General features: G+C 38.0%; 1 protein-coding gene across 3 annotated transcripts in view; it reads left to right on the plus strand.

Annotated features, from left to right (window-relative positions):
* The window catches only part of LOC309507767 (latent-transforming growth factor beta-binding protein 4-like), a 66,037-nt gene that overhangs the window by 40,951 nt on the left and 10,403 nt on the right, over nucleotides 1-14,683 (plus strand). For all 3 annotated transcript variants that reach the window (XM_082182136.1, XM_082182137.1, XM_082182138.1), the window contains 11 exons: nucleotides 219-338; nucleotides 1,203-1,322; nucleotides 2,133-2,252; nucleotides 2,343-2,462; nucleotides 4,870-4,995; nucleotides 5,163-5,288; nucleotides 6,577-6,699; nucleotides 8,417-8,548; nucleotides 10,419-10,544; nucleotides 11,391-11,534; nucleotides 13,236-13,490. In XM_082182136.1, coding sequence (XP_082038262.1) covers nucleotides 219-338; nucleotides 1,203-1,322; nucleotides 2,133-2,252; nucleotides 2,343-2,462; nucleotides 4,870-4,995; nucleotides 5,163-5,288; nucleotides 6,577-6,699; nucleotides 8,417-8,548; nucleotides 10,419-10,544; nucleotides 11,391-11,534; nucleotides 13,236-13,490 — 1,512 coding nt within the window. The remainder of the gene's footprint in view (nucleotides 1-218; nucleotides 339-1,202; nucleotides 1,323-2,132; nucleotides 2,253-2,342; nucleotides 2,463-4,869; nucleotides 4,996-5,162; nucleotides 5,289-6,576; nucleotides 6,700-8,416; nucleotides 8,549-10,418; nucleotides 10,545-11,390; nucleotides 11,535-13,235; nucleotides 13,491-14,683) is intronic.

The raw sequence follows: 14,683 nt of genomic DNA on the forward strand, positions 1-14,683 counted from the left end.
AGCTGAAATGTTACTTAATGTAGGTCAATAATTGTCAGGTTTATATTCTGTTCTATTGACTCTTATTTTAACATTCTGCCTTGTTTCCGTTCGTTCCTGTTTCCCCGCTCTGTTTAGTTTCTCCTGTCTAGTTTAGTGTCCTTTGTTCTAGCTCTGAGTTTCCAGCAGAGAAAGCATAAAGCTCACTGTATAATGACCAAGTTGTTTATTTGTGGCAGATATCGACGAGTGCCGCCAGACTCCTGAGCTGTGTGTTAACGGCCGCTGTGAGAATAACATGGGAAGTTACAGCTGTTTGTGTCGGCCTGGATTCAGACTGGAGGAAAACATCTGCAAAGGTTTGAGCTTCATGACAGAACTGAACTGTTTTACTGGAATAAACCTTCTCAAGCTCAACATGTGAAGAAGAAGTGCACTTTAGCATACTTTTAAAAAGAGGACCGATGATGGAAATAAGTATGAATTAAATGTAATGTTTTCCGACACTTAATTGCATGTCAAGTGTGTGAAAAGGAGGAGAGTGATGGGAAATGAAGAGCAGAGGATGCTGGTCTGTGACACCTCTATTGTCTTATAAAATATAGTTTAAGTTACTGCTGAATGTACTGACAAGCATTTATGATAAACTCAAACATAGTTTAATGTAATTTCTATTTAAACTAGTGTGTCATGTATTTAAATACATTTGTAATTACACATTTGCAGTGATGAAGTCGCAATTTAGTACATTTAAAATATATTAACCTCATGTAATATTGAATAACACATTACAGTTAAAATGATATCCAAGTACTTCACATGTGCTTTAGTATGTGAGTCAGCACATCAACATAAGTGTATTTCTTTAAAGCATGACAAGTGTTTAGTAAAACATAATGATTTAAAATGTACTTTAAAGTAAAACTTTTAATTTGACATTACTAATTGCACTTTAAAAGTGTACTTAAGTGTGTTAAAAAAAAAAGTCATGAAAGTGTATCTCTTTAAGTGCACTTAAGTGGCCTTTTATTTAATTAAAATTATATTATCTGCAAGTACAGTTTTTTTTTTAAATATACTTTTAATACTACTACTTTGAAGTACACTACAAGTGCACATTCGGTACAATTAAGCACACTTGTTTTTTCACAAGTGATCATTACAGATTTCATCTTCAAAGTTGTTCCATTCATAAAATGAGTCTGTTTCTTACTTCGTTCCAGATGTGAACGAGTGTGAAAATGAGCTTCAGTGCCCAGGAAAAGAGTGTGTGAACTCGGTCGGTTCCTTCAAGTGTGTGTCCTGTCAGACGGGCTTTGAGCTTCTTGACGGACACTGCCAAGGTGACCAACAACACAAGCTGACCAAAATGCTTTGCGTTACCAAAATTACCAAACAGACTTATATTGCGAGATATAGAGTCACAATTACTTCTTTATGTTTTATTGCCTATTTCGTATTACAACTTGGAATTTTACCATACAGTTGTATTTTGTACATGCAACTTAGATAGTTTTATTGTTAATAATAATAATTTAATTCATTTCAACAAATGTACCATCAATACAGATACAGATCAAGATCAGATTAGACGGCTTTTATAACTGACTACGACCAAGAATTATAACTATAACAATAGCTATATTAGTGTCCACACCAGCGGATGATATCGTTCTGTTTATTATAAGCGCAATGCACTTTTGTCGTCTATCGCTTTAAATGCTCGAGCTCTGAAGTCTCCTGGATTCTGATTGGCTGTCAGTGTTTTATCGTTCATCAGCTGAAAAAAATAATCCTGAAAGTGATTCCAATGATGTCTTTTCTCTGTGCCGTTATCATTACAGTTGTGGTGCAATTATTTTATATTTAATATGATTTTTAGAACTATATCATTATAGTTATTGTCCTCGGTGTGAACGTGCCTTCATAGTCATTACAGTGGAAAACAATAGTTTCTATTGGTTATAGTTTCTCCACTGAAAGTTTTCCCAGAAAGACAATCAGATTGTTGTTAAACTCCGGTACTTTATTTCTATCCCTCAAAGTCTCGTTTTCATTCCTGTCAAAAATTAAATATGGTAATGTTACTAAGATATGACTGATCTGAATGCCTATTTTAACACATTTGTGCCGTCTCACTTGTGTGTGTTCAGACACAGATGAATGTAGTCTCAACCCGACGCGCTGCACTAATGGCGAGTGTAGAAACACTCCCGGCAGCTTCAGATGTGTGTGTGCCGTGGGCTTCCAGCTACAGGACAGCGCTTGCACAGGTACGAGAACACGCAGGGCTGTCAGTTCATCCTTTTATTTCACTTCATCCAATAGCATTTACATAAGCTCTACATGTCTTCCTTTATTAGACATTGACGAGTGTTTGGACGCACTGCAGTGTCCCGGTCAGCAGTGCCTGAACTCTCCGGGCTCGTATAAGTGTGTTCCCTGCAGAGACGGGCACAGCATGCAGAACGGACGCTGCACAGGTTAGACGAGCTTAACCTCCAACCACAGGCGTTTCCGACATCTGACTCGCCATGTCGGCTTTAATCTTCGTTAACACTTGTTGTGCATACTTTCAAGTCATCTTGCAGTTCTCTGAGTGCAAACAGCTGCTTCTCACCGCACAAGTCAAGTCAAGTCAGCTTCATTTAAACAGCACTTTAAAAAATATAGATTGTTTCAAAGCAGCTTTACAGTGATAATGGGAAATTAAAGTAACAGAGAGATTGTTTAGGCTTTACAGCATCTCTAGGATAAAGTTATTGTTTACCCAGAGTTTTGATTGATTCACTTCCGTTGCAAAGATCATTAGTTATTAACTTAGTGGCCGCTAACACAACAGAAAACCCTTAACGCGCTCCGGCCGCTCATTCGCACAACAACAGTGCCTGGTGTCTTGAGAACGCAAACCATGAAACAGGATCCAAGGTACAAGCCTTGACAAATTTATAATACAGAATTTTATCGCTTCCGACAATGTTTTATCTGTACTGAGGTAAAGGGAGGGGAGGAAGGCCTTCACAGGGGAGAGACTAGTTGACACTTCAGGACTGCGTTGTCGTCATGTTCAGGCGCAGGTCTTTCATCAGATCTGGATACGTCCTGGATCCGGCGGACTGTGGTAAACCTCAGGATAAACGGAGAGACTGATATTAGCATAGACGCCATTCTTCTTATGATGTAACAAATACATCAGGATTTATGGGAAGTGTTCCTGGTTCCAACTGACCTAATCTATGCAGCCTAACATTGAATTATAGAAGTCTATAATGTGTTATGTGTATGCTAGGTCAAAGAGATGTGTTTTTAGTCTAGCTTGGAACTGCCAGAGTGTGTCTGCTTACCGGACAATGTTAAGAAGACTGTTCCAAAGTTTTGGTGCTAAATAGGAGAAGGATCTACCGCCAGCAGTCGATTTTGATATTCTAGGTATTATCAACTGGCCGGAATTCTGAGATCGCAATAGACGTGAAGGACTATAATGCGTTAAGAGCTCGCTCAAGTACTGCAGAGCTAAACCTTTTAGTGCTTTGTAAGTAATCAGCAATATTTTAAAATGTATACGATGTTTAATAGGGAGCCAGTGCAGTGTTGACAGAACTGGGCTAATATGGTCATACTTCCTGGTTCTGGTAAGAACTCGAGCTGCTGCGTTTTGGACCAGCTGTAGTTTGTTTCTTAAGTTGTTTAACAAGTAAAGGATGCAATGCAGAAAGTTGGCTTTGGCAAATGAACGGCATCATGTGTGTGAGAGCTTCATTCCTCCCTCATGGTCTATCTCTCTCTTCCTTCATCTCTCTCTGCGGTGTGAGAGGAGGCATGTGGCCTACAGATGGCAGGACTCAGATCTCAGCCACGTGTTCTGGCACAATTATCTACATCCGCCTCGATTGTGTGTTTGAATCATGTGGAGAGTGAGATAAAAAGTGGCCAGGTCGAGGGAGGGTTGATTCAACACATCTGTCTCTCAAAAACTCTCCACCTACAGAACTATATTTATTATATTATATATATATATATAATATATATATTATTATATAGGGGTGGTGGTGGCGCAATGGATAAGACACATGCCTTTGGTGTGAGAGACCCGGGTTCGAATCCACTGTGAGACACCAATGTGTCCCTGAGCAAGACACTTAACCCCTAGTTGCTCCAGAGGCGTGCGACCTCTGACATATATAGCAATTGTAAGTCGCTTTGGATAAAAGCGTCAGCTAAATGAATAAATGTAAATGTAAATATACAAATTATATATAGACTAAAGCAGACTAGCATAGAAAAATGAAATATTAGTAATTAAGCAATTATTTCAAAATAAATCATGAAATGTCAATACAATTTATAAATATATTTTCAATAAATAAAATATGTTAATTAATAATCCAAACATGAAATGTTTCAATAAATAAATAATAAAACATGATAAATATCCTCATAAATAAATACAAATTCCATGGGACATTGAGGCATTCAACAGTTGATGCTGATATTTACAGTATTTATCAAATTTAATTTGATTTGAGATTCATTTTATTGACAGATTTCATCATTTATTTATTTTTAAACATTTATTTCTGGTTACTGACATTGCATGATTTAAAAAAAAAAACATATATGTATTTATTTTATTGACACATTTCATGATTTATTTAAAACATTTATTTTATTGGCATTTAATTATTTATTTATTTTTAAACATACTGTATATTTATTTATTTTATTGACATTTCATGATTTATAATTTTTTTTAACATTTATTTTATTGACACATTTCATGATTTAGTATGATATGATGATATGATGCTTAGCGTGGCAGACTCAAACACATTAATACAGGCACAGCTATTATGATTCTGCATTGTCACAAGCTGTTTGTTTCCCCTTCAGACATTGATGAGTGTGCGAGTCCTCAGGTGTGCGGGTCAGAGAGTGTGTGTGTGAACACAGACGGGTCGTATCGCTGCGACTGCTTACCGGGGTACAGAACAGCTGGTCCACGGCGCCAGTGTCGAGGTCAGAGACCATTCAAAGAAATCACTACATTCAATTCTCATTCAGTTCAAAGAAAAAAACACACACTTTCATACTCTCTCTGGCTGCTTACAATATGCTATTTTCAAATATGAGTTTGTTTTTAACTCATTTCTCCCACTATGGCACGCTGTCATCCGCTGGCTCAGACATTAACGAGTGTCTGGAAGGAGATTTCTGCTTCCCGAGCGGAGAGTGTGTGAACACAGACGGCTCGTTTAAGTGTGTTTGTGCGCGCGGCTACAAGAGCGCCGTTAACGGGACGTCCTGCCAAGGTATGACACCAGTCGTCACGTATATAACCAACATCAAGCTGCCATTTCACATATAACGTGTCGGGAAATATAAAAGCTATAGCGTGACGAATGTTTTTCTTCCCGTCCTTGGATTTGGATTGTTTTTATGAATTCTTCAGTTGTCATTAGGGAGTTGTTTTAAAAGAAAATCTCTCAAATGTGAAAAGTTACTTAACTCTTGGATGAAATGATTCTCATAACTGCATTACTCAAAAGCCTGAAGTAAACATTTCTCCTTTCGACACGTCCACCACACGCTCTATTAGATAAAATCAAGATGCAGGATAATTACACAGCATGTGATAAAGGAAAACATCTGCACTCCGACTGCACTCCGATTATATATCAGTTATTGTATGTATTGCATCATTGAAATGTATATTGTAAGTGCGTATAGTTTTAATTGCCCTTATGTTTTTTAAAGGTTCATAATTTTGTTTCCCAAACAGATTTATGTGCATCCAACGTCAAAAACACTTTAATTTCCTCATAATATCCATCACAGCATCAGCTGTTTTCTCTCAGTGTCTGAAACGGTTCGATCAAGGATTCAGTCTCTCTAAACCCCGCCTCTCTGAGAGCTGCTCTGCTCTGATTGGTCAGATTGTCCCAGTCTGCAGTGATTGGTCAGAAACCAAACGCTCATTATCCTATCTGAATCTCAGCTCTTGATCACAGTGATACGAACCGTAACGATGGCGTGGGTTTTACCGTATCAATCTCAGAAAACAGCGTCTTCTCGACACGAACAACACGAACCAAACTCTTCCAATCTCAGATAAACTGCAGTGTTTGAGGGCGGAGCTAAGAGACGCTGCTCAGCCAATCAAGATCATAAATGGCTGGCATTATGCAAATTAGTTACAAACCTACACAGGTTCAGCAGGAAGAGAGACTGACAACTCGTTTCAGGCAGTTCAGAATCTTTGCAGAGCTTTACATTCACAAACAGCGTTTTTTACACACTGCATGAAAGGGAATATCTGAAAAAGCACAAATGTTTATTCAGTGCCTTTGTTTTTTGCACACTTGTTTTTTGCCAACCATAGAGCATCTTTCAGTAATCTGGCTAATTTGACGTCCCTGTTGAAGAGATGTGATGCACATGCTGATGGCCAGTTATCCACTGCTCCTGTAACTTCAGCTCAGTCTGTGTCGATCAGAGCTGAATCTCAGCACATTGTCAAGAGAACAAATGTTTTGAGCCTGAGCATTACTGATGACGATGATGTCATGCTGGTGTGTGTGTGTGCATGTGTGTGTCCAGATGTGGACGAGTGCAGTCAAGAGGGAGTTTGCCAGGACGGCCGGTGCACCAACACTGAGGGATCGTTCCTGTGCCACTGCCAGACCGGCTTCACCACCAACCCAGAGAGAACCGCCTGCCTGGGTAACACACACACACACACACACATGCACACACGCGCACACACACCACCAACCCAGAGAGAACCGCCTGCCTGGGTAACACACACACACACACACACACACACACGCACACACGCACACACACCACCAACCCAGAGAGAACCGCCTGTCTGGGTAACACACACACACACACACACACACACACACACACACACACACACCACCAACCCAGAGAGAACCGCCTGCCTGGGTAACACACACACACACACACACACACACACACACACACATACACACACACACACACACACCACCAACCCAGAGAGAACCGCCTGTCTGGGTAACACACACACACACACGCACACACACCACCAACCCAGAGAGAACCGCCTGTCTGGGTAACACACACACACACACACACGCACACACACCACCAACCCAGAGAGAACCGCCTGTCTGGGTAACACACACACACACACACACACACACACACACACACACACACACACACACACACACACACACACACACACACACACACACACACACACACACACGCACACACACCACCAACCCAGAGAGAACCGCCTGCCTGGGTAACACACACACACGCACACACACACACACACACACACACACACACACACACACACACACACACACACACACACACACACACACACACACCACCAACCCAGAGAGAACCGCCTGCCTGGGTAACACACACACACACACACACACACACACACACACACACACACACACACACACACACACACACCACCAACCCAGAGAGAACCGCCTGCCGGTAATTCATACCGGACATATTAAAAACTTCTCTTACAGCAGTTATATGAATTTCTTTGAATATAATTTCATTTTAATATTACTTCTTTAATTGAATGTACAAAAAATGCCATTTAGTTCAGCGGCTCTCAGAATATGAAGTAAAAGTTATTGTATTTCTGGTTGTTAAACTAATGTGGCCTGGCTCATAATTAGCATAAACCTTTTTTATTATTATTATTTTGGAAAAACTGTCACACTTTAACAATGACAACAGTATTGGGGACAGTTTTTAATAAAAATATTTAATTAAATTATTGAGATGGTCATATGCAATTATTATAATTTATAATCTTATAATCTAAAAAGTTTATATCTTGCAATTCTTAGGAAAAAGTCACAAATTACCTTTTTGAAACAAACTTCCATAGACATTCAAGTGTTTATGAATACACTTCACAATAAGGTTCATTAGTTAACATTAGTTAATGTATTAACTAACATGAACTAACAATGAGCAATACATTTGTTACAGTATTTATTAATCTTTGTTAATGTAAGTTAATAAAAATACAGCTGTTTATTGTTAGTTGGCTTTTTCATATCTAAGCCATGAAAGAATAAAGGCTTTTTGTATTTTTCTAAAAACGAATTACTCGAGTGCCTTGGATTGTTTTTTCTTATAAGTGAAACCATCCCTTCATCCAAAGAGCACGAGATACTGGAGTTACAACCCGTGAAGCACTTCTTGCAGTTATTGTATTTATTAATTGTTTTTAGATCGTTTAAAGCTTTATTTGTGAATAAAATGTGAGGTTAACAGGGAAAGCACCCATACGGAGAGCACAAAAAAAGGCGAAGGCCTGACTCTGTCACAAGCGAGGACATCACGCATGGACGAGTGTGTGTGTGTGTGTAAGGGCAGATCTCAGCTGAAGCGTTTCCTCCTGCAGATGTGAACGAGTGTATGGACTCAGAGAGGGCTGTGTGTGGATCTCAGCGCTGCGAGAACACCATCGGCTCTTTCCACTGTGTGGCGTCCTGCGACCCCGGATACCACATCACTGCCACAGGAGAGTGTGTGGGTGAGTCTGACACAGATCACACACACTTAAAGGGATAGTTCACCCAAAAATGAAAATTAGCCCATTATTTACTCATCCTCAAGCCATCCTAGGTGTATATGACATTCTTCTTTCAGACGAATACAATCAGAGTTATATTGAAAAATGTCCTGGCTCTTCCAAGCTTTATAATGGCAGTGAATGGTTGTTTATGTTTTGAAGTCCATAAAAGTGCATCTATCCATCATAAAAGTGCATACATCCATCATAAAAGTGCATACATCCATCATAAAAGTGCATACATCCATCATAAAAGTGCATACATCCATCATAAAAGTGCATCTATCTATCATAAAAGTCCATCTATCCATCATAAAAGTGCATACATCCATCATAAAAGTGCATACATCCATCATAAAAGTGCATACATCCATCGTAAGTGCATCCATCCATCATAAAAGTGCATCTATCCATCATAAAAGTGCATCTATCCATCATAAAAGTGCATGCATCCATCATAAAAGTGCATACATCCATCATAAAAGTGCATCTATCCATCATAAAAGTGCATACATCCATCGTAAGTGCATCCATCCATCATAAAAGTGCATCCATCCATCATAAAAGTGCATCTATCCATCATAAAAGTGCATCTATCCATCATAAAAGTGCATGCATCCATCATAAAAGTGCATCTATCCATCATAAAAGTGCACCTGTCCATCATAAAAGTGCATCTATCCATCATAAAAGTGCATCCATCCATCGTAAGTGCATCCATCCATCATAAAAGTGCATCTATCCATCATAAAAGTGCATCTATCCATCGTAAAAGTGCATCTATCCATCGTAAAAGTGCATCCATCCATCATAAGTGCATCCATCCATCATAAGTGCATCCATCCATCATAAAAGTGCATGCATCCATCATAAAAGTGCATCTATCCATCATAAAAGTGCATCTATCCATCATAAGTGCATCCATCCATCATAAAAGTGCATCTATCCATCATAAGTGTATCTATCTTCATAAAAGTGCATCTATCCATCATAAAAGTGCATCTATCCATCATAAAAGTGCATCTATCCATCATAATAGTGCATCTATCCATCGTAAAAGTGCATCTATCCATCATAAGTGTATCTATCTTCATAAAAGTGCATCTATCCGTGATAAAAGTGTATCTATCATCATAAAAGTGCATCTATCCATCATAATAGTGCATCTATCCATCATAAAAGTGCATCTATCCATCATAATAGTGCATCCATCCATCATAAAAGTACATCTATCCATCATAAAAGTACATCTATCCATCATAATAGTGCATCCATCCATCATAAAAGTGCATCCATCCATCATAATAGTGCATCTATCCATCATAAAAGTGCATCTATCCATCATAAAAGTGCATCCATCCATCATAATAGTGCATCTATCCATCATAATAGTGCATCCATCCATCATAAAAGTGCATCTATCCATCATAAAAGTGCATCTATCCATCATAAAAGTGCATCTATCCATCATAATAGTGCATCTATCCATCGTAAAAGTGCATCTATCCATCATAATAGTGCATCTATCCATCATAAAAGTACATCTATCCATCATAATAGTGCATCCATCCATCATAAAAGTGCATCCATCCATCATAAGTATATCCATCATCATAAAAGTGCATCAAAACATAAACAGCCATTCACTGCCATTATAAATCTTGGCAGAGCCTGGACATTTTTCAATATAACTCTGATTGTATTCGTCTGAATTCGTCATATACACCTAGGATGGCTTGAGGGTGAGTAAATCATGGGCTAATTTTCATTTTTGGTTGAACTGTCCCTTTAACGAGACCCAGCAGTGAGTGACAGTGAGTTTCTCTCGCAGACATCAACGAGTGCACCAATGAGACGGTGTGTGGACTCCACGCTTTCTGCCAGAATCTGATCGGCACATATCAGTGTCTGTGTGACCAGGGCTACGAGTCCACCGGCGATGGACAGATGTGTGTGGGTGAGTTCAGCACAGAAGAGCTCTTTATTATGGAAATAATAGACTTAAATGGGAGACAGTTCATTTCATGTTATTTACATGTTATTAAGTTCAAATTGTAGTTTCAGTTTATATTAAATGCAATTAGTTGAACTTATTAGTGACTTAAGTTGGACTTCAGTACATCTTTATATGTAAATTAATAATTAAAGTGTGTAATAATAGTCTTTGAGAAAATGTTTAAGTGCACCGGCGAATCCTGACAAGCATTTATGATGAACTAAAATAGACTTTAATGCCATTCCTATTGTCATGTATTTAAATATATTTGTAATTACTAGTGCTGTCAAATCGATTAATCGCATCTAACATAAAAGTTTGTTTATATGTGTTATATTCATACACATACATATATATTTATGTGTACACACACATATATTATATAAACCCAAACTTGTATGTTAGATGCGATTAATCGATTTGACATCACTAGTAATTAGACATTTGTTATAGAAAAGTTTAAATATATTAACTTTAAATGTAATATCAAATAACACTACAGTTCAAATTATAATCAAGTACTTCACATGTGCTTTAGTATGTGAGTCAACACATCAACATAAGTGTATTTCTTTAAAGCACGACATTAGATTATTAAAACTTAATGATTTAAAATGTACTTTAAAGTAAAAGTTTGGCCTTACAAAGTGCACTTAAGTGTGTTAAGAAACATTTATAAAAATACACTTAATTGTACTTAACGATAGTACATTAATATCATAATATCAGTTACAGTACCTCTACGATTTAAGTGCACATTCAGTAAAATGTTCGTGTTTTTACACTCCCGTGTGTGTTTCTGCGCAGACATAAACGAGTGTGAGACGATGCAGGGCGTCTGCGGATCTGCACACTGCTGGAATGTGGAGGGATCGTTCACGTGTGAGTGTGAGAACGGACAGGAGGAATTCGACCCGCTCGCGAGGCAGTGTGTGAGCAGAGAGAGTGCAGGTAACACACACACTCACACACAACTCCAGCTGGAACATCATAACTCTGTTTCAGTGCTGCCCTCTACTGACAGTCCTACAATAACTGATAATAACAATAACAACTAGACTGTACATTTCCTGAAGAAAAAAATTGAGTGGTGCTTGCAGTGGCAAAATTCGGCACAGTTGCTAGGGTCTTTCTAGTGGGTTGCTAAGGTGTTCTGGGTGGTTGCTAGGTGGTTACTAGGGTATGCAAGAGAACACTTGCCTTTGGCAAGCACCACTAATAATGGTGAAAATAATAACATTAATACGTTTACTTCATGCTGCTCATAAAGGCGCTGAACATGAATAAAACCATACAAACTAAACAATATAACATCAAACACAATGTCTCTGTTCCAAAAACTGTAGAAATCTGTTCTACTATAGTGGAGCGGCTAAGTGCTTATGTTTGGCAGAATCGTTCAGTTTATGATACAAACGTGAAAATTGGCATGAGCAGTCTCCATGGGTCACTTGACAAGAAAATTGTCCGAGCCACTTGAAATTTCAAGATTTTTCTTTTTTCAAGATGGCCAACACCTTAGTGGAGCAGTTAAGTGATATAGTGGTTTATTTGGTGATACAAGCATGAAAATTGGCATGGGCAGTCTCTGATGGTCACTAGACAATAAGCCACCCACAGCTACTTGAAATTTCAAGATGGCGGCCATTTTTCAAGATGGCCACCACCTTAGTGGAGCAATTAGGCTCATGGCAATTTTCATGCTTGTATCACCAACTAAATAATTTCTTAAGCCTAATTGCTCCACTAAGGTGGTGGCCATCTTGAAAAATGGCCGCCATCTTGAAATTTCAAGTAGCTGTGGGTGGCTTATTGTCTAGTGACCATCAGAGACTGCTCATGCCAATTTTCACGCTTGTATCATAAACTGAACGATTATATCACTTAGCCGCTCCACTACTATAGGAAGCAACCCAATGAGCGACTGAGTTTAACACTCTACATAGGCAGCGATTCTGTGCTGAACTAATAATGATTAGTCCCTGCCTAATAAATAATCTACTTTTAGTTAGATTGAACTTTAGTGATACCTTTTGTTATTAAGAGTATTATCCCAAGTGAAACACACTTTTTTTTTTTTATAATTTTTGGTAACTATTTTTTATAGTTTTATTATTTAAACTATTTTTAAATAATTTTTTATTTTACTGTGTCATTGTTACATGTAATTATTGTAGTAATAACTATAAATGATGCATAATTACATGCAATTAACCCTAAACCAAACCCTCATCCTAATCCTAACCCTATAGTAAGTACATGTACTTAATTATTATTACTCAGTAGTTAAATGTATAATTACACTGTATAACTGACACCTTAAAATAAAGTGTAACCTACTTTGTATACTTTTATTTAATTGATATTATAGTATCAGCAAGTTTTTTTTTTTAAATATGCTTTTAAGATTTGAAGTACACTACAAGTGCACATTCAATACAGTTATGTGCACTTCTTATTCATAAGGGATTTTTAAAATGATAATTTCTCTTGCTTTATCCTCCATCTCTGATGGTTTCTAGTTTTTTTCACTTCATTCTTGAGTTCTGAAAGTTTAATAATATTAATTCAGAATTCTTTAATTCCAAAGATCAAGGAAACGTGTGTGTGTGTGTGTGTGTGTGTGTGTGTGTGTGTGTGTGTGTCCTGCAGGTCGCCCGAGGCCGTCTGGTGGAGACTCCTCGTCTTCCTCGTCGGGTCGTGGTTCGTCTGGCTTCTCCGGGTCCGTGTCTGGCTCTCTTCCACAGACTCGACCCGGAGAAATGAAGGAGTGTTACTACGGCGTATCCGAGCCGTACTCCTGCAAGATATTGTCTCGAAACACGACCCTGCAGGAGTGCTGCTGTACGGCGGGGCAGGGCTGGGGCCTCCTGTGCCAATACGACATCTGTCCTGAAGCTGGAACAGGTGAACACACACACACACACACACACACACACACACACACACACACACACACACACACACACACACACACACACACACTCACACACACATCAGCACTGAAGACATGCTGCGTCTAATGAGTTTACTCCTGTCAAAAACAAGTGTACTTGTACATACTTTTAACTCTTTCCCTGCCAGTGTCTTTAAAACAAGCACCAGAATATTTTGTTGTATGAATATCTAAACATACAATATATCAAAAGAAAGAACAGCGCCTCTACTTTTAAACAAACAAACAAACAAAACATTTTATTCTAGCTTTATGCATTCTTTTTTTCCTCAACACTTGAATGTGGGCAAGTTTCTTAAAAAAACAAAAAACAAAAACATTTTGAGCAAAAAACTGAGAAAATCGTGTTTTTGTCAAAGACTACGTCGAGATCAGATTGAGAACGATGATCCAAACACAGATGGAGTAGATCAAGTCTATCAACACCCTCAAAGCTTCACAGTCCTGCAGCTCGTCCTTCATCGACATTTCATTCAGTAACATTAGGCAGTTTTGATTTATATGCCGTTTAATGTTCATGATCGCGTTGTTGTACAAATGCACCTCATTACATACGATATCGCTCTATATTGTTTCCTCTACTTCTTCTCCTGAGTTTTGATCAGGAGATTCAGTACTCTTTCATAAAATGTGTAATAGCGCCCCCTACCGTATAACAGTGAAAACACGGAAATCCGGAAAATTCCATCAATGGTGGGAAAGAGTTAAAAGAGTGCTTATGGAAATAATTTACATGAAAAGAGTATACTTTAGTGTGAACTGAATGTAATGTTTTCGGACACTTAATTTCATGTAATATACAATTAAATTCAAGGTTATTATGGTTTAAGTTTATAATATTTGAACTTTAAACTTTATGAACTTAAGTACATCTTTATATGTAATTTCATAATTGTCTTGGTTGAATATGGTTAAAGTGTACTGAATGTACTGACAAGCATTTATGATAAACTAAAATATACTTTAATGTAATTTCTATTGAAACTTGTATGTCATATATTTTAAATTATATTTAAAAAATGTGTAGTTTAGTCCATTTATAATATATTAACTTTAAATGCAAGTACTTCACATGTGTGTTAGTATGTTAGTCAACACATCAAAATAAGTGTAAAGCATGACAAAAGATTATTAAACATAATGA

Source organism: Leuciscus leuciscus (assembly GCF_965113295.1).
Source record: "Leuciscus leuciscus genome assembly, chromosome: 10".
Taxonomy (NCBI): Eukaryota; Metazoa; Chordata; class Actinopteri; order Cypriniformes; family Leuciscidae; genus Leuciscus; species Leuciscus leuciscus.